Source organism: Protomyctophum bolini, assembly GCF_963924005.1.
Source record: "Protomyctophum bolini genome assembly, chromosome: 21".
NCBI lineage: Eukaryota > Metazoa > Chordata > Actinopteri > Myctophiformes > Myctophidae > Protomyctophum > Protomyctophum bolini.
This window is the reverse complement of record NC_137882.1, coordinates 13575872-13597206: the sequence shown is the minus strand read 5'-3', so window position 1 is coordinate 13597206 and position 21335 is coordinate 13575872. Positions and strand designations below refer to the sequence as shown.

General features: G+C 43.0%; 1 protein-coding gene across 1 annotated transcript in view; it reads left to right on the top strand.

Annotated features, from left to right (window-relative positions):
- The first annotated feature begins 349 nt into the window (after positions 1-349).
- lmbr1 (limb development membrane protein 1) overlaps positions 350-21335 on the top strand; it is a 47595-nt gene continuing 26609 nt past the window's right edge. Inside the window, exons 1-5 of the mRNA XM_080793526.1 lie at positions 350-534; positions 7834-7906; positions 9232-9271; positions 11419-11558; positions 13078-13181. Coding sequence (XP_080649652.1) covers positions 472-534; positions 7834-7906; positions 9232-9271; positions 11419-11558; positions 13078-13181 — 420 coding nt within the window. The 5' untranslated portion in view covers positions 350-471. The remainder of the gene's footprint in view (positions 535-7833; positions 7907-9231; positions 9272-11418; positions 11559-13077; positions 13182-21335) is intronic.

Here is a 21335-nt window from a genome sequence, read left to right as displayed (position 1 = left end):
GACGTTTTTGGTGGGTTTAGTGTTTGAGTACACTGTTGCTGTTTTTACATTTGTGTCTAATAAACTAATCAATCAATCAATCAATCAATGGCTGTTCATAGGCTATTAATTTGGGTGTTCCTTGCCATGAAAATATTTGAGAACCACTGGTTTAAACAACATTTAAGAAACAAGCCCCCCTAAATACAATAACAAGTACAAAAATAAATAAGAACACAATACATGACTACGGTATAACTACGTTATATGCTTTCTATGGCAACGCAACGCTGACGTACGGTCGCGCAATGTCAACGTCTTTTATTTTGGGGCGTTTTTTTGAGCGGTTAGTAACTGTCGTTGTAAGAACTGTCTGTATAGTGTCTGCAAAGATCACTCACACACACAGATCACGCATACACTGACTGTACTCAGGTCGTACAGCACGCGATAGTATGTAGTAGAGTGTGTTTTGCATTTGCAATATGAAGAATGGAAGAAGACGATGTTACTATCAGAGAGCAGAATTTCCACAGCCAAGTGCGAGAGTACATGGTAAGTAAACCCACTGACAGACAGCTAAATATGCTAACATGCTAACGGAACGTCCTCTGTGTCTATGCTTAGTGCTAACTTTACACACTGTGGCGTAGAATGATGATCGATTCATTCAAATGATGTATAACAGTGTTCTCAGCCCCTGTACTTCCGCGGACGACCCCCAATTTGACATCCATTATTAAGCCACGGCAAGGACCCAAATGGGGTTCATTTGAACATCTATCTTATCTATCCTTTATTAATCCCGAAGGAAATGTGTTCTGTACATCGGCTGCAGTTGCCATATACATTCATGTCAGTAAAAGAGCATAATGAATACACATTAAATATACATTACACACCAATACGCAATTAACAGACCAGTCAAGTCCTCAAGGACCCCTGGGGGTCTTCAGACCTCACGTTGAGGACCTATTTATCAGTTTTAATTTGATTATGTATGCTCTGCGAGTCTGCCATCAGTGTTTCTGTATCTATCACAGAGCTGTGAACTTTCCATCACCTTAACAGACTGCAAAATGGTACAGAGGTACAATAATGCTAAAAGGATAAAAAGTCCTTGCTTGTTTACATTATGGTCTTGTGTATTCAATGAATCTAGATCGTTATTTCCTGATACTTTAACATAACATAAAAACATAGTTCAGCAACTCATGCATTTGAACGGGGTCCTCCTTTGCCGTGTAACGTAATTCACATGAATTCCCTCAATGTAATGTCAAACAGACCTGTCAGCCGGTTCAGTACCAAGGCTGTTCCAACACACGCATCTGAATATGACATGTCAACACTTGGCCTGAACTAGATCCGCTATGCTTGACTAAGCATATTACCACCGCCTCACCTCCCCTACCTGTCACTCACAGCTGGTGCTCAATGCTCATACACTTGTTCATACTGATCAGGGCTCGAAATAGCGACCATTTTGGTCGCAAATGCGCCTGAATTTTAATCTGTGCGATCTCAAAATATAACTGGGCGCACCAGTGCTACTGCATATAATTACTGTAGTGCGACCAAAACGATCGCGACCGAAAGTGTCGCGGGCCGGTTCCCTCCCGCGAGATGATTTAAACTTTTAGAGCATAAAGATCTGAGCATGTAAAAAAAAAAAGTAAGTTCCTAGTCCATTCCTGTCCAGAGTTATGATTGTTTAAAGAAATATCTCCTTGGCTTCTTCTACTTCCTCTAACCTCCCGTCAGTCCGTGGACTGATTGGGTGATCAACATCAGCTGGACCTGAGGTCCTCAGCTGTGAGAGACAACAAAAGGGCTCAATTGAATGGAATGTGTGGAGTCACACACACACATTTATGATGACGTTATGAAAATAACTTCTCATAAATATATACAGTAGGCCTATATATATATATATATATATATATATATATATATATATATATATATATATATATATTTTTTTACTTCAATCAAAAAGCAGGCCTACATAAAACAAAGGGTTTTGTAGCCATTTACAAATTCAGAAATTATAGCAGAGACAGTATTTAGAATTTAATTATATTTTCAACTGGTTTATTGCCACAAAAATAGCATCTCATACCAACTGGCTTGTAGGCCAGTGGTTCCCAAAGTGGGGTCCGGGGATCCCTAGGGGTCCTCGGTTAAATGATAGTTAGGAACCAAATGGACCCTTATGGGTCTGAAACTCTGAGAGTGTACTACATACTATGGGTAAACCAATTTCACTGTACATTTGTACACTCAGTTAAATTAACTTTGATTTTATGGGTCCCAGAGATAGAAATGGGGAACGGTAGCCTAATTCAGGTCAAACTGGGGGTCCTTGAAATGTAAATAACTGAAAATCACTGCTAGAGCCGTAAAAATCTTCTCATATGGGGGTCCCTGGCATATATTTTCAAATGGGGGTCCGTGGGCTAATGAGTGTCAATTTGAGGGTGCTTGACATGAAAAATGTTGGGAACCACTGCTGTAGGCTACAAGTGTAATAATAATGAATGTAAAAAATCGATTACATATTGGTGCTCGTAAAATTTTGGTGGGTGCTCCTAATTTTTTTCTGGTGCTCCTTCATTCTGAATTTGGGAGCACCAGTGCTACCAAGTAAAAAAGTTAATTTCGAGCCCTGCTGATCCTTGTGTCTTATGTGATCAGCTGTAGCTGGTTAATCTGAGCCAATGGTTATGTCAGACAAACTTGGTTTGCTTGGATTTGTTTGGTGCAGCAGGGGAACTTGTATGCACAGTGTTATTTTCATAGTTTGTTTTAACTAATTAAACACTGGTGTTAAAGAGCAGCATCAACTTCCAAGGATAATCATGACCCGAGTAGTAGAGCCTCTCTTCTTTGGACTGAGTCCAATTTTTCCCCCTCCAGTGTGAGTTCAGACATCAAGCCGGTGTGAAATGCCGAGCCTGTGGAGATCTACCAAAGCACTTGGGGAAAAAAAAGAAGGCTGGCATCTCATCATGAAGGCTTTTTGTCTACCAAAAGAGCATCAACATGAAGGATATAAGTGATTCATCAAGATTCAATTCAAAGATTGTTACATGACCTTGAAAGTGCAGTGAAATGCTGGCTCTTTTGTCAGCTCCAAACATTTCAACAATAGTCAACAAACCCACTGATGCACCTATGACTAGTTGTACGCACATGAAATAAATCATTGTCCACAGGTTGTATTCATTTTTAGGCTATTTAGTATATACTTATCTTGATCATCCACAAAAGTGCATTAACAATTCTTCCATGGCATTGTTCTGAATGTAGCTCTCATAACGCTGTGGTATAAATCTGTCTACCAAGGTGAATGCCGTTCCCCAATCACCCAGGCCAGGCCTACTTATGCCCTGGCTGTCAATTAATTAGGCCTGTGGAAGCGAGCCCTTGGTTTCCCACAAATAATCCAATAATCTATCTACCGGTAAACTATTACCAAATAATGCTAAATAACACTAATAATTACACAAAACGGTGAGGATGGCTTCTATAACTATTGAATTGTGGTAGTAAAGTCAGCCTTTGCATAATGTCTTATCTTTTGCTAGAGACGACATGTTTGACTTTGAGCCAGTTTATCACCCCTCCCATACACCACCTGTATGCATGTTGAACATATCAATACAAGCCCTTGTAGAGTGTGCAATGACTAACTGTCTATTTACTACGGCTCTTTGTTAGATAAGACGACTTGCCTTTGCGATGGGCTGTGCCTTACCCTTAAGGGAAGGGAAGCACCCTACGAGTCTGGCTACACTCTTTGCTTTCAGACTGAAGTGTGTGCCGTCCGTCTGCATATTCCATGGCTGAGTCATGGTCACAGCTAGATCCATGAGCAGTGTGTAATGTTGAGATGGCACTGACTGCTGAGGTGGAGGGTTCTAACATTAGTTCTGTCACGATCACTGTCACAGTAGAAGCGGAGAATGTGGAATGTGATCTTATCCGTTTATCCCAGCTTGTTAGAGGCCCTGTAGTCAACCCCTAAATTCCACACACTGGCCATTTCCCTCTTTGCTTGCCCTTGCCCTAATTAGCCTCATAATTTGGTAAATAGATGACTTTACTACACTCAGGTTGTCCTGCAGTTGGTGATAGTTATCAGTGCAAAAAAAAGTATGTAGAATGTGTGGACTCAAGTCACATGACTTGGACTCAAGTCGCAAATTTTATCACCTTAGACTCTATAGGGCAGTATTTCCATTTTAATTGAAAATACTTGATGCTCTTCCCCAAAACCCACATTTGTTCCATTTCCTTAATCAAAATGCCATGTCAGTAATTATACTACTATAGAGTTTCAGTGTATGACTGATGTTTTTTTTCTTTCTCACATCACATAGCCTGTCATTGGCCAGACACAATGTGGAATCACTCATGCTTCCTCTGAAGCGCGAGTGAAGCCACATTGTGTCTGGCCAATGACAGGCTAATCAATACACGCCCTCTAATACAGCCATTTTAGGAATGCCATGAGGGAAATATAGCATGTCATTCGGCATGAAGGTCAAATTCGACTTGAAGGATAAACCATTTTGAAGTAGGTGGTCAAAGGACAAGGTCACTATGACCTCACTAAACACAATTATATTCCTTCAGTATTCACCGCTTAATATACTGAGTCAGGACAGACAACTAGTCAGGGGATATTAATAAAACCTGGGAATAAATTTCTTAACCAATGTGTTGTAAAGGTGTCTAACATTATATTCAACCACCCTAAGGGAATTTGACACAGCTGCTGAAAGTTGGAGTACCATACAACCATTTAAGGCAAAATGTTCTAAATTTCATTATGCTCAAACAGAGGGTTTATCATTCTGAATCTGAATCCATTCCAAGCATTAGTTTTGCACGAAAAGCACTCCTTGAGCTTAAAAAGGCCATCACAAATGTGATGAGGTCAGCACATTTGGGTCTATATGGCCCTTTGTAGCCCAAGGAGTGTTTTATGTGCAAAACACACGCTTGGAATGGATTCAGAATGATGAAAACCCCCTAGTTTGACACGTCCCATGCTATTTAGAACATTTTGCCATATATTGGCTGTTGATACCCAAACTTTCAGCAGCTGTCAAATTCCCCTAGGGTGGTTGAATATAAACCAATGTGGGATATGTTAGTAGACACCTTTACAAACACATTGGTGAAGAATTCTTTTTGTGAGAAATTCCCAGATTTGACTGGTAATACTGAGAATATTCCCTGACTAAACTGTTTGGCTGAAGCATACAACCTCAAATTATTTCTCATCATATGGCTTATTTATGACATGACAATTTTATTTAATGTTTTGAATTTAAAAAAGTGAAGCTTATCAGAAGGCCATTTGCTGCTATTCAACATCACCATGGTGCATTAGTAAGAACTAAGAATGCATACAGAGTTCCTTTAAAAGCCTTTTATTGTTCCGTTGCACAGCATTTTGGGATATGAGCAAGGAGATGGTAGTCTTGACATTATGGTTTTTACTATAAAAAGACAGAAACATTATACAAGTCAACATGACATCACAATCACATCCATCATCAATTAGGCCCAATATAAACTTGGCACTAAGCCAAGGTGTGGGTGGGCTACCACTTAATACATTAAAGCGTACCAAGCAAATACCAAGTATTACACCAAATAACATTCAGTGAACAGTCTATATAGGTTAAGAGTACTGCCTTTCCCTGAATACTAAAATGACTATGGGCATACTGCACATTCTCTACAGTTTCAAGGTAATCAGGTGAGAATTGCATTTCACAAATAACCAATAAAATGAACAAACTTCACAATGAACTCACTTCAGTGACGCATAACCAAGGCCTGCTGAGACAGCAGGCACTCAGGTTGAGTTGCTGCTGCTGACAAACTTCACATCATTTTAGGCAAGGACAGGCATTTAGGCAGTATATAGCAGGCCACTGATTGAGGAGTGAGTGAGGGCAGCTGTGATTAGGGATTGAGGGAGTGACAGCAGGTGAGGTGGGTGGATCCAATCCATGGACTAGGCCAGGGGGAGGTTGGCTGTTGCTCACTAGGATGACTCATTTCTAGTCTCCGCTAGGAGACTCTGCAAGTTTCCTACCGGAGAGAAGATTCTGCCGGTCATCAAATGCTTGGCTTAGGAATCCACTCCTTTAACAGACAAAATGAATAAACACTACTAAAAACTTAATCGTAGGAAACTAATTTATTTGACACACCAACAATGGTGGGTTGTCAGGTGTGAGTCCAAAGAAAAAAACATCCAGACCCAGGAGGCCGGCCTGGTCCGGCGAGCCGCCCCACGTCTGAAACGGTCGAGAAATAACAGATTATCGTATGACCGTGCTGGGACGCGTACGGGGATGCATACTGTACATACATACTGGTACATACATACATACTGTACATACATTTTTAGGTATGCAGTCTAGTTTAACTTGAACTCAGGGGGGTGGACGCCTCTGCCTTGCATAGTCCCTAGTGAATAGGCAGGTTGCTCTTCACTGGTAACCTATAACTTTGGTTTTTAAATATCAGAAGGTGTTGTAGGCTTGGATTTTACTTAAAAGCCCCCCTTTTAAAATACATACATACATACATACATACATACATAAGCTTGAGTTTTACCAGGTATGCCATCTGGTGGCCAATTAACCGAATACAAATCTCAGAATGTTTAAGCAGTTTTTAAGGACCCTTTTTAGGCCAGTTCACTAGAGCAGGCTTTTGCCTTTTTAAACCTCACCCATTTTAATTACATACATGCATACATACATACATACATAGCTCCGTAATGGAGCGGAGGCACCGCTCGAAAAGGAGAAGGTTGTGTGCTCCACGTGGTGGTGGATTAACAAACCTCAGCTGTCTAAGCCAGGAGAAATGCTTCATGTGAGCCTGGCGGTGTGTCAGGCTCCTTGTAACAATAGCACTACTAGGCATGCACAGGGTTGACATTTTCATCTGTGGAACCGAGTCAAACAAAATGTAACCCTAACTCCAAGTTCCCAGTTCACATAATTATTTTGGGGAGAAACTGAAAAGTTTGAGAACCACTGGTTTATACAGTATATGTCTGTTTTCGATTACGAAGTGGGAGAGAATTTCTAAACTCTGCAATACAAGCTACTAGACTGAACAGGAAATCTACAGTGCTGGCTGACTGGTCCATGTAGAAGTGAAGTTTAGTTTAGTGAACCTTCCTGGGCCTGGGAAGCAGCCCATGTGAGGGACATGGGTCAGAGTCAGGTTTTGTAACTTGATCAGTGCAACATATCTGACCTTCATTATGCGTGTGTGTACGATGGGCACAGACAGCGCCATATGTTAAACCTTTGGAGCATACTCTGGCTGACCCATTCAATGTTATTGAAGATGTAAGCACAAGAGGGAACACTTTGAGATGATCAAATTATTTAGTCATAATCTTATTGTTCATGCATAAAAAAGCTGGCGTGTTGTAAGCTTATTTCCACATTTTTAAACTTTTTGTTTGTATAAAATTAATAAATGTTGGTAATTTCTTTGTATAGTAAGTTATATTTCTGATTATGGAGCCTAAAAGGCAAGTGTCAATGTATTTTTTATTCATATTCCAATGTGAAAAACACAATTAAATCGTTAATCACAATTGACAATTAATCGTCAACTTCAATTTGTAATCGCGATAGCCCTAATTAGTAGTACACACTTGAGGCTTTTAGCAGCAAGTAGATACTAATGAGAAATAAAATGGCTTTAGAAAGTTTAGATCAATTGGACACATTACTATTGACGTTGATTCTCTCTGCTGAGTCATCTACAGGCAAATTAAATAATCTTTGTCTTTTGTTTCAGATTTGCTTCATGCTGTTTGCGGTGCTGTACATTGTGTCGTACTGCATCATACACCGGTACAAGAGAAAAAGCGGTAAGTGTTGCAAATCTTGAACATAGTTCAAGCCTAGGCAAAGGCAATCGAATGCATGCATTCAGCGAGGCTGTCATCCCACTGAGCAATAGTCGGTCTAAAACTTAGCTTAGACGTTGATTCGCAGTTTTATATACCATCTATATAGACGTTGAAACGACATTGTTTCAACATCTAATCTAAGCCTAGACCGCTAAAAAACATTCATTTTTAGAGCATTTATAACCCATTTTTAGACGGCCATTTAGACGTCTAATAGCCTGAGAAATTCTCAGTGGGATGTTTCTCGGGTGTTCCAAAGGCACTTGCACACCTGTGTTGTGTCAGAATTGTAATACTTTCCCAGCAAACACGGTGCAAATCAAGTGTTGTGGGGAGAATAAAAGTGGCAGTGTGGCCAAACTGTACGATGTCCTTGTTTTTGTTTTATCTGCAATACTAGGCAGGCAGTTCTGCAAATCAAAACCTGAAAAGGAAAACAAAAAGAGTCTAGTCAAGAATTATGAGCTGTGTCTCTTTTGGACAAATATAGTATGTGCAGGTCATTGTGGCTCCCATAATCTCATTTAAAAAGTAGACCACGTTTGCACCAGGAAAATCTCTGGGGTTTTACACTGGAAATCTAGGCTGCTCCTGTCCTTGCACCCAGGCAGTTTGGAAGTATAACCCTCTATCTACATTACAGTAGAGAGACGTGAGCATAGAGGACGTTGCTGCCATCCATTAGGAATCCAACTTGTACTGCGTTCTGTATTCATCGAAAATGATGTGTACATTGTTGGTGAACAATTGTTCATACTGATATGTCAAATCCAGTGTTCTCAAAACAACTCTCTATTTATGTGATGGAAGTGCATTTCATTATGCATGCCTTCCTGTCAATTATTTTATGTGCAGCAGGAACAGTCGTTCAGGACATGCTATCAGATTTTCTAAACTGAATCAGACCATGCATGCTAGATAGATTTCCTCAGCTGAAAATCCCAAGAACCAAACGCGATTTCTCATTGAAAGAATCAATCCAGTGTTTGGATATATACATCACCTTGTAGGCTAATGATTTAAAACGAGTACCATTAACTAAAGGTAATAGGTGGTTATTTTCAATACCCAGTCTTATTTAGTACGTTTAAAAATGCGTCCATTGTTGTATTTCCCAGGTTATAGCCTTCAATATGTCATGAAACATAGTCCTCCTCGTATGGCTGTTTTTTTTTTTTCCCCCGCATTTATTTAATATTTTTTACGGAGGGACAGACAGTATGATGACAGGAAATGGGGAGAGAGATGGGGGGCTCTCATCATTCTTATCTCCCTATGTTTAGATGACCAAGAGGATGAAGATGCCGTCGTCAACAGAATATCGTAAGTTAACACAAATCAGTGTATTTATTTTATTTTATAAGGTATCAAGTGGGGACCGCTCTGGAGGTCCCAATCCACAGGTTGAGACCCACTGAGCTAAGTAACGGGAAGCGTTTCCAATTAACCAGCTTTTTCAGTGATGGGGCAAAGCTGTGACTTTGTCCCGTGATACCAAGAACTGCTGAGCAGATGGCGCACTCCTCCGGGTCCAATCTGAAACCTTAATGTCCCTGAATCACAGAAAATGGCAACTTCCAGATTGCCCCCGCAGCCTCATGTCTGTTGTTCTAGAACAGTGGGTGTGGGTGGGCGGGGTGGACAAATTGATGAGTGGAAGGGGTGGAAGAGAGGAGAGTGGATTGACATTCAGCCTCGTAGACGGTGAAATGGCCATCTGCTACATAACGCCAGAGCATTTAAGCTAAGTGGTCTGTGACACTAAATAACTTAATTCCCTCTTGGGCATTTTGCTTATTTATTCCTATCACACAGTGTGCTGAATTATTCTTCATTAACATGACATGTAATCCAAAACTAATCCGCAAAATGGCAGAGTGATAGCTTGAGTTGTAACATATAATCAGATTTTTATACATTTGTCGTCGTTAAATATAATAATATTTGCGCAATAATACTTTTTTAGAGCTGGGGTCTTCAATGTTTTTCAGGCCAAGGGCCTCTTAGCTGAGAGAGATGAAGCAGAGACCCCCCGCTAATACATAGTTTATAACATTGTATTGACGTCTTCATAGATTTCATAAATGGTTTCATAGACCTACTTCATCCATCAGTGTTGTATTCATGTTAATTTAATTAAATTTACTGCGTATTTTCATACATAACTTGATCTTTGGCTCTGTACTTAGTCTGCTCTTTCCCCCCTCTACACCAAACCTCTTCCCTGAAACTAGCCGATCTACAAGCTCAAAATGCATGATCACAGCATGATGTGTTGTGAGCTTGTAGATCTGCTATTTTCGGCAGAATATAAGAATAAACAAACTGTCTCAGCGATAATGTCGGGGAGGTGGTTCTGTATCGATTATGATTATGATAGCCAGTCACGCATATTTGATAGTCTTTTTCTGGCGAAAAGTTAAATAATTCAGCGTCTGTAACGTTAGAGTTTTGTCGCTGTGAGTTGAACACGTGTCTTATTTCATGCATTGGTTAATGCATATATATATATATAAAAAAAAAAGATAACTTAATTTTAACTTTATTCCGGTTGTGTCTTTGTTACGACCCCTTGTCTAGGGTAGGGAGGGGTAACATAATAATGGAGGAGACAGCTTTTCAAAAGAAGTTTTAGCTTTTATTATCACTCTTTTCTGTTTTAGCAGAGGCAAACTTCATCATAATGGCTTCAGGGTGCAGGTTTACATTTAGAAAACTTGCTATACTAACGGAAACCCCCCAACATCAACCTAACAAAATAAACAAACCAAAATACAATTTACTAACCTACTTACCTAAAACTAACAAAAACAGGAGAAAACAAGGAGTTGGATAAACCAAACAAAAACCTACCTAACACCCTTACAGGATGAAGTGGGCTTTGACTTAGAATAAGGATATACAGAATTATAATATACAATATAAATATAAATATGGAAATATAACTCAGGATCTTACTTGAACGAATTAGCAAATAAACAGATTACAAAAGAAACAAACTAAGAACTAACATAAACCAAGAAGACAAAACTCAACTTACTCACGAAGGACTAAAGACAAACAAACTCACAGAACTGAACATCAAAGGAAACAAAAAGAAAAGGGTTGCATTGGGTGGAAGACACGACAGAGCCTCTGCTCAAACTGGTAGCTGTTGTCCTCCCAGAAGCCAAGTCAGACTGAGCATTTTATAGAGAACAGGCTAATAGCTCAGCCAATCGCAGACGAGGGCGTGGATGGGAATCAACGAATTGAGGAGGGAGGAGCAGGCACAAGTTGTGCCTGTGTCAATCTGCATCACCATCTGGGTTCAATCAGCCACTTCACACTCACAGAAACACAAAAGGAAAACAATATAATACAAGCCACAAACTATACAGCATATTCCACCTCAACACAATAATCATAAGGACCGTGGTCCGTAACAGTCTTAAATACTTGTATGTCTGTGTGTGGTGTTCCAATTACAGGATGTACCTGTGCACCTTCACCCTGGCCATGTCGGGTGGTGCCGTCTTCCTCCTACCGTTCTCCATCATTAGCAATGAGATCCTCCTCTCCTTCCCCCAGAACTATTACATCCAGTGGCTCAATGGCTCCCTCATTCATGGTCAGTAACTTCAGCCAAATGCATCATTCTCTTATTGTTGTTCTGTGTGTTTACGTTTTCGTACTTACCACTGCCTTTTGAGTATTAACAACTCTGCTCAGCTGAAAGAAAACATCACATCACAATTAATATTTAACAATTATAACAAGAATCAATAGGCGTTCTGGGGTTGATTTGCATGACATCTGTGACTTACCTAATGCCTGACAAATGTTGCCGGTTCAATAGGCATTTTTACACATTTAGGTTAAAATTAAGAATGAGGATTCTAGACAACTCTTGCTACAGAGGGGTAGGGGCTTGTCTACACTCCCATGGAGCAGTTTATAGCTTTTCTCTTTTGTTCAGATGACTGAATTGAAGGTGTTAAAAAAGTACCTCCACCTATAGCCACCAGAGGGCATCAGAGTCCATGACATGTTAATGAAGGATGCTTGTGAGCATAAAAAGGACTCATGGCTGTTATCACAAGTAGAGTATGATCTGCTCCCACTAAAACGTTGATTGAAATGTTTTGATGGATTAATTGAATACTTTATTAGTAAAAAGCAAGTAGTAAAGAAAAATGATACAGCACTGACATACAGTAAAATGTGTGTATTCAATGAATCAACAGAGCATAGAATATTTACACATAAATAGCTATATACATAGAATGAAAAACGAAAATTGTCAGGAGTTTCAAGAGTGTTTAATGTCTACTTGCAGTTTTCTGACAGATGCTTTTTCAGGTTTTCAAATTTGAAAGATGCCAGTGATTCACATGGTTTAGTGTCTGACGTCAGGCCATTCCACATTATGGTGGCAGAGTAGTAGAATTAGATCCCATTTCTCCATAGCGCTAGTAAGTCTGATCTCTCTCGAAGCCTTAATATTGTAACCGCAATGTCAGAAATTAGACCATGAAGTCAGAAATGAGAGCAGAACATCCCCGTTATGACCAGTCAGCGTGGATGCAGCGTAGTTTCAGATGAAATAGGGTTTTTTGTCAGGCCGTAAACAAGGAAGTGAATGGTCGGACCAGGTCGGGAGTGGGGCTGAGCAAGGGGTTGCCTAGCAACGGCCGTTTGCAAAAAATATATTTTAGCTAACCCGTTTTATATCGATATAAAAGACCTTTAGACGTTCCCACACGTCCTTAACACCCCGCGGTTTTATTTGATAAGACATGTGTGGGCGTCCTAGGCATCAGAAGTTAAATGCCAATCCCATTTATATTTTTTTATAACGCTGTCTTCTACCCTGATCCCAACCTAGCAAGATTTTGATTATTATTACAAAACATACATTATCCACTTCAGCCCTTCATACATTTCGGCCATTTGAAAATGGCCGATCTACAAGCTATACATTTGAAAACTTCTCCATAATGAGTACTCTTTGTACTTTAAGTACATTTTGATGCCACTACTTTTGTACTTTTACTCGAGCACCTTTTGCATTCCGGACTTTTACTTGTATTGATACTTTTACTTAAGTAGAAAGTGTAACAGTAGTTTTGTGTGCATGCCCTGTGCAGGCCTGTGGAACCTGGTGTCGCTGTTCTCCAACCTCTGCCTCTTTGTCCTGATGCCCTTCGCCTACTTCTTCCTGGAGTCTGAGGGATTTGCTGGATCTAAAAAGGTATCAATTTGCTTTTCAGATTTTAGTTTAGTCTAGGATAGACACATCAGCATATACGGCAACGTGTATCTCCCCCAGAGTTGGTGACGAAATGTCCTTGAGCAAGACGCTGAACCCCTAATGGCTCCTTAGGTGCAGGAAGGAAGCATGAGGTCAGTCCATTGCTCTCCCCAGGTTGGCAGAGGGAGTTTAGTGCCCAGGATTACATTTGATAATTGACACTGAACCATCATCGATGGCGATCCATCATCGACGAAAGCATTGTCTCATCGCTACAAGCCTTATTTGCTTCCATTCGTACAATGGAACTCACCGTAACACTCAATTTCACAATGTGTGGGCGGCAGTGGCTCAGGGCCAGGGTAGACTAGAGTGGCTGGTAGAGCGGCCGGATGGGAACTGCCAGGTTCCCAGTTCGATCCCGGGCTCCCCCAGAGTTGGCATCAAAGTGTTCTTGAGCAAGACTCTGAACCCCTAATTGCTCCCGGTGTGCAGGTTGGTGCCTCCTAGCACGGTTTCCTCCACAAACGGTGTATGAATGTGTGTGTGAATGTGTGTAAAGTGCCTTGGATAAAAAAAGCACATATATATATATATATATTTACAATATATCGATGCCATTGTCTACCAGTGTCCACGCGAGAGGATTCCTCTCGGCAGCAGCAGCAGCAGGTGCCTCAGTCCTTGCCCTCTCCCTGACTCGCACCGCTGACCATAACCGCCACCGCAGAAAGCTCATTAACCATGAAAGGCCGAATCTGGTCTTCGCCCAGCGCCACATCCTGACAAACCCTTCCAATAAGGCTAGACGCTGCCAACGCTTCAACACGGCTGCATCGGCCGCCACTGATTTAAGGCCTGATACCCCGTCACCCCCTCCCCAGCAGGCCCTAAAATAAAACTTCAAAAGGACAGGCTAATAATCGAGTTGTAAGGCTCAGCGAACTTCCTTGTTTAATTGATTACCCCCCCTCCCCCTCCCCCCAGCACCAATGCGGAAAAAAAGAAGAAGAAGAAAAAAAAAAAGAGGCTTGGGGGCCCGCGTTCAGAAAGTCCATAAAGTCGCAGCAACATGACAGCACAATAGAGCCCAGCAAAATGGAGGGGGAAAGATTTACTTTTAATACACCTCTATCCTGTGTCACAGTTTGCGACCCCTCTGGTTTATGTCCCTCCTGGCAAATGCACATAAAAATTTGTCTGTACTGTAGTTTATGGGCCGTTCTTTTTATTTCCCCCTGCCTGCTAATTTGTTTCGGTTGGATTTCTTCAATAAAAGGGCAGGCCCTGATGGGTAAGGAAGCAGGAACGAGGGCCTCTGTCACGTTGGGCTTTTTGTTCTTTTTTTCCCCCTGTTTAAAAGCAAACTGTTTCTTGCTACTGATCATCCATAAATTTGCTCAGAGGAAGCGCTGGTCAGTGTTGAGCTGCACTTGCAAGTACAATTTGCTGTGTGCAAGGGGGGGGGTACTCTCTTATTTCAACCAGCCCCTCTCACAGGAGAAAAGTGCCCCACGGAGGGCGATCATGAGACCGACAGCAGGGGGAGTGAATGTAAAACACTGATTTAAGTTTTTATAATGTGATGTTATCCCTTTCCTCTATAAGAGTATTAGACCGCAGTGTCATGGGGTTTTATGTGGTATTTTATCATCCTGGGGTAATGTTAAGGCACCGAGAGGTCCTTTGACCACGGAAATGAAGTGAATGATGAATCTGACTGGTAACAGTGTAAGTCAGCCTTTTCATGTGGCACTGTTTATTTTTGACGAGGTACTAAAAGACGGCACGGGAATAAAGATTGAAATTTGGATGTCTTTTCCCTTTTTTTTCCTCTTTTCTCTGACAATGTGAACAGTTAAGTTCTTCAGAGGCTCTCTCTGGCGCCCGGATGATTAATAGTTTAACAAATTGTCCAAATTGTGGATGAATCGCGGGGTGACTTTTTGCGCATGGTCTAGATGTCACGTGTTATGATGATCACGGCTTTATTTGCTGGCGTAAAATGTCTCTCGCTCACATCTCTCGTAGAAGAGCAAAAAGCACTGGTAGCCAAGAATGTTTTTATTTTTTATTTTTTAAATGTCATCTCGCAATTTTCCGCCATTTGGCTCCTGGTCTTGTTCCAGAAACCCATTTGCTCTCCTGCATAATTTGTCTCCTTCACGTGTGTGTGTGTGTGTGTGTGTGTGTGTGTGTGTGTGTGTGTGTGTGTGTGTGTGTGTGTGTGTGTGTGTGTGTGTGTGTGTGTGTGTGTGTGTGTGTGTGTGTGTGTGTGTGTGTGTGTGTGTGTGTGTGTGTGTGTGTGTGTGTGTGTGTGTGTGTGTGTGTGTGTGTGTGTGTGTGTGTGTGTGTGTGTGTGTGTGTGTGTGTGTGTGTGTGTGTGTGTGTGTGTGTGTGTGTGTGTGTGTGTGTGTGTGTGTGTGTGTGTGTGTGTGTGTGTGTGTGTGTGTGTGTGTGTGTGTGTGACCGTTTTGTAGCTATTGCATTGTCTAATGCAAACTGACCATTAAGTATATTATGTCATTAAACACTGCATTACAGTATTATTGGAGGTGTTGTAAAATGTCTGACACAAAAGCCTTTATGATGATGAAAATTCACTTCTGTTCAGCTGAAAGTGCCTGGGACTCGGGAGGGAGGGCCCGCAATGCCACCAGTAGATGGTGGCATGGCGTGTCATTTTATAATGAAGAGGACGATCTGTGTCTGTTGTCCGGATTTAAATGGTCAGCATGACCTGACAAAAGCTTCCACTCGGTTTATATTATATTATACTTGCAGACTGCAATATGTCAAAACATTGTCCAGTGAATTGATGTAAAGCTCTGAAAGTTTTGAAAATGTTCTGTCCCCCTTTCTGCTTTGTCCCATTTAGACCTTGTCCCATTTAGAATCAGATTTTAAGAACTTTTAAAGTTTTCCGAAAATCTACTCTGTGTCTAAATTGACACGGATGCTTTCCTCGTTTTAAAGGTGTAACAATGTACAGGCTTTCAGAGACGCCGGTATTATTTTATTCATTGTTGTTTTCTGATGTTTTATTATTATTATTATTATTATTTTAAAAGAAATATCCTGGATGTTTGGGTCAGATCATAAGCTATGCAGGGAAGGGCCTCACACTAGTCTCACTCTCACCCGGGCCGCTACATCGAGACTTGTCTGATCCTGAAAACGAGTTGAAACGAGTCTGACCCCCCGACTGACCCCATGATGGCCCAACAGGTTTCATCTGGTACTTAAAGAAACTCCTCATCAATCTCATTCCTAAAAAACCTAATTTGTGCCTCGTTTACAAAATGGGAAAACGACACATTTCCGTCATGAAAAAGCTGTTTTTCCATTCACAAATATGTTATTTTTTGTCAAGCATGACACTTTTGCCGCCGAAGCATAAATCACGGTTTAAGGTTACGCCTTAAACAGGCCGATGATGAGGAGTGGGTTTATTGTGTTGGGGGGGGGGGGGGGGGGGGGTAGTGTGTGTGTGTGTGTGTGTGTGGAGGGGAGGGGGGGGGGGGGGGGGGTGCGCGCATCTCGCCGAGCAAACCCTGCGTGGTGTTACTAAGATACTCGTCTTTGTTAGACCTCTACAATGGGGGCCTGGATATTTATTTCAAATCTCCTGAACATGCAAACATTTTTCCCAGGCCTTCTTTTCGGGCCGGGGCCAGCCGGAGAATATAAAGTGGTGTTTACATACCTTCCTTTAAGGTCACAATGTCTCCCTAAAGCCTGCCGGTTACAATGTCCATTACCATGGCAACATATTAGTTTGAGTCGGGAATTTAGGGGGGGAAAAAGAAAAAGTGAGCTGTCCTGGATTTGTCTTTTTTTGGTTGTAATACCCCCCACCCCCCCAACCCGTCTGGGTTTCTCAAACTAAGTGATCGGCTCTGAGACTAGTTGGTTTTTCAGCCAGATTTTTCAACCAAATTAACTCGAGCGTCCCTGTTCTCTGGGACGAAGAAGAAATTCGAACATTCAGCGAAAATAGCACATATACATACAAACTCACGTCACGACGTGTCGCAACTTGTGGATCTGCTATTTCCGGCAAAGACAGTCCTTGTAAAGACAGACAAAATGAGCAGACCTATTATAGAGCTGTGAGGGACCCCTGTCAACTACATATGGGTTTAAGACAGGTGGTTAACTGTCTATAAAGCATGACATCCTGTATCTTACCTGTATGTGGCTCCATATAAGTCAGTAGTTTAGGTTTAATTGTTTCTTTCTGCTAACACCTACCCATGCCGTGAGATGTTCAGTAGATCCAAACAGGCCGGTGTTTTTGCGCTGACCGGCGTTGGCTGTACTTGGACATAACCTTTATGCGTGACAAAACCCATGTGACAGTCATTTTAATGCTTTGAAGACTTATCAGTCTGACACCTCGCCGTAATCAGAACCAGCTGTCGTCACTGTAGGATGCAAATAAAGCAATGCAAACATCAAAAGTGCTGAAGCTACTTCCCCCGCCTGTTAAATCTCTGTTGTTGTGAGTCATGACTGGTGAATTGGCCGTGGGTCAGTGGGAGGGTGCTGGAGAAGTAGAAAACGCTGTGTTAGTGAACTAAGTGAAGTATGATTTTCTTGCCTTTTTGTGGGGGTTACTTTTTACGACAATGTTTTTTTTTCTTGTTGTCAAATCCATCCCCCCCGTCCCCCTTGTGCATTTCAACAATACGACGTGATGCGGATGGTTTGCCATGCCGCCATGTCATTGGGCTCTTATTAGGAAGTCTTATTATGCGTCTTTAGAAGTTTATTCTGCAGCTTTTTTTTGTTTGGTTTTTTTTGCAGGGGAGTGTCCCCTCTCTCCTCTGCTTTCTGTCTGCAACACGGCCAGTGGTGCCCTGTTGGCCCGACTAGCGGCTGAAGGATACACTAATAAGGTCCCCGGGCATCTGGTGTGTCTTTAGCAGAGAGGGCAGTTTGCTGCTATTGCTGGCGGAGTGAGAAGGACGCTGACCCACTCCACCCCCATTCGGCCCTTATCCCACACGCCCCTGACAGTTAGCAGAAGGATGAGCCGCGGGCCGATCTCTGCCGCCGCCCGTTGACCTTCTAAGGATTGATGGCGGCCGCTACGAAGCTCCCGTACTCTCTCCCTCTCTCTGTTGTAGCTCATTGTCTTTGTCTCATTCTGTTCCTGCCTCTCTCTCTCACTGCCCCCCCCCCCCCCCCCCCCCAACACAAAGTACAGCGCTGCAGCTTCTCCAGTGTCCTCTCTCCTTCACGCCATCGCACACAGTAGCGCAGTCGGTGACACGCGGCTTCCAGAGAATGTGCTCTCTGCGGGCTTCGTACCCGTCGAAGCATCAAGGACACGCGGCTGCAAAAGCACCACCGTGCTTTGTGCAGTTTTCCCCACATCACTAGTAGTAGCCAGAGCAGGATAGCGCGTGTGTGTGTGTGTGTGTGCGCGTGCGTGTGGCCTGTGTGGTTGTGTCATGACATGTTATAATAACACTTGGTATTATATATGCTGTATATACCAAGTCATTTTTCTCCCCCCCCCCCCCCCCCATACGCGTTTCTTGGAAGTCTCTCTCTCTCTCCCCCCAGTCTGGTTGCTGTAGTCTCTCTCTCTCTCCCCCCAGTCTGGTTGCTGTAGTCACTACTCACTAGTCAACTAGCCCCGTGCTCCAGGACGGCGTGAGGATCGGGGGGATGCTGAATATTTCAGAGCTGCTATATTTAGAGGTAGAGTTACACATTTAGAACAGCAAGAATAGAAACCGTCAGCAGGGTGCTCTGAATGCCATGGTGCGGGTCTTTATCATATTATATGTATGTCTGTTTGTCTGAAACAAAGAACAAAGTGTCTCACGTCCTCACTGGTGACTCTGTTTGATTTGAGTCATTTTACAAACCTGAATCAAGTCCCCGATCCATTGTGACTGCTGCACAGAACATTAACGTTTGCGACACGGGTGATGGAAGAGAAGGAAGAAAAAAAACCTCCTTCATTTTTTTTTGTCTTTTTTGAAAAATGAGGTAGAAAATGATATATTGTGGACATACAGTGTCACACAGAGAAAAGGGTGGAAGGTGTAATGAAACCATCCAGGGTGTTCGGTTCACAGAGGGAAAAACATGTCTGACATAGCAGATTTCTTTTCTGGGACCGGCGATGATAGTAAGGGAGGTGACGAGCATTGCCTTTGCCCTAAATGATCTGAATAGCTAATGTTTTGAGCCTTATGAATGATTGAGAGAGCCCGGCCCTACAGGGAATACACCTTCAGCCATGGCATGGACGGCTGCTTTAAGGTGGACCGACTCGCTTGAGCAAGCGCGCGCCGCTGCCCGCGCCTCCCCTCTCGTCCCGCAGCGTCCTTAAGAGAGAGCATATGGGATGTGGCTAAAGTCCCTGAAAGCATTCTCTCTCGCTCTCTTGCCTCTGGGGGATGAGAAGCGCTCAGACGTTGACTCCTCTCCTCCACCGCTCTCTCTCTCTCTCTCGCCCCCTTTTCTATCTCTGTTTCATTCCTCCCCTCTCGCCATCACTCCCAACCTCTCCCTTTCACCCTCTGCTGTGACTGCAGCATCGGTCTGTGCAGGTGGTGTGCTGTGCTGCACAAAGGATGCATGAGGCGGTCTGCGTGATTGACGTCTGGGTCATGGTCGGGCATATGTTTTGGGGTGTCAAGTCCTGGTATATGAGGAATTGAACAGCAGCACTGTCGGCGAGTCCCTTAGAACGAGTCCCGGTGCATGCCATGTTGAGTTTCTGTGTCACGTCGTCGGATGGCGCCCCTTTCTATAATGCAGCTGCATGATGACTATACTGTACGCTCAAGTCCTGCTTATTATGCCCAGTGGTTGCAGTGTCCATCATGGCCACACTGGGGCACTCCAGACCCTGCCCACTTGTCTTCTTTCTGCTGTGCTAGAAATGTCAACACTGATGCTCCTGCAGCATTTGCTCTATGAGAGGAGAGACGTTGTATAGAGATGATGCTGCGGCTCAGTAATTAGAAGAAGGAGAGAGACCACTTTTTTTTGTTGCTAACAAGCCAGGACCCCTCCTCAGGAGAGACCAAAGTGTTCCTATGAATGATTTCAGTGGATGTTTTGGGGTGACAGTGGTACAAGAAAGCACAGGGGCTTTGATTTATTGTGTCGGCGGACTAACAGGGAAATGTATAAACTCCTATCACAATTCATCTGCCAGACTCGGGTCATTTCCATCCATTAAAGAGGCCTGTGTGTATAAGAGGTGGGACCTTCAAAGAGAGACCTCCTTCATGTATCTGTTAGCGAATACTGAACAGCATCGCAGCGGCCTTTATGTTGGCTGGCAACAAATTGCTCATATGTGCCTAATTTAGCCAGCGCTCCACCGGCACAGAGCCCCTATTAGAGCCCTGGTGGTACCCCACCCCGACGTGCATGAGAACGGCGATCTGTCTTGTGGTGCTAGACAGCTTGGCTCTCCTGCTCTGAGGGAAATGGACCCTGTGTGAACAGGTAGAGGAGGACTTTATTAACCACTCAGTGGTTTGTGACCCGGAAAACCCAAATTACCCCAAAACCCCTCTGGTCTGCATGGCTCGGGACACGGCCGTGTTAAAGGGGACCCCCTAATCAGCCCCAGATGGGAGGCCTGCACTCAATCGCTAGACAGTAGCTGTAGCTGGCCCAGGCCCTGTACAGCAGCCCTCTTTTTTTCCCTCTCTCTCTCTCTCTTTTCTTTTTCATTTCACCTCCACCACTAATGTCCCCCCCCCCCCCCCCCCCCAGCCCAGTCAGACCTGCTTCTTTATAGACGCCAATATGTGCATATAAAAGAGTTGTTTTATACGGGAGTCCATGGGAGCGTTTATGTTATGTTTGTGTGCTGTGAAACGAAGGTGATGCTGTTTTAATGTGAGAGAAGCTGGATTAAGAGGGTGATGTTTATAGAGCGGACTTGAGGTCTCGCGTCGTACCATTCTGCTCTCCCAGGCAGGCCTCCGGCATTGAGGCACTCGTTCTGTGCGTTAAGCCTGAGTTTGTATTAGTCGTGCGCACCGAATATAGCCGATCTACAAGCTCACTGGCTTGTTAGATCGGATATTTTCGCAACACTGGCATGCAACCAAGTATAAATCAGGCATTATGTTATCGTGTGTAAGTCTCACAGATTTCTTTCTGTGTGTT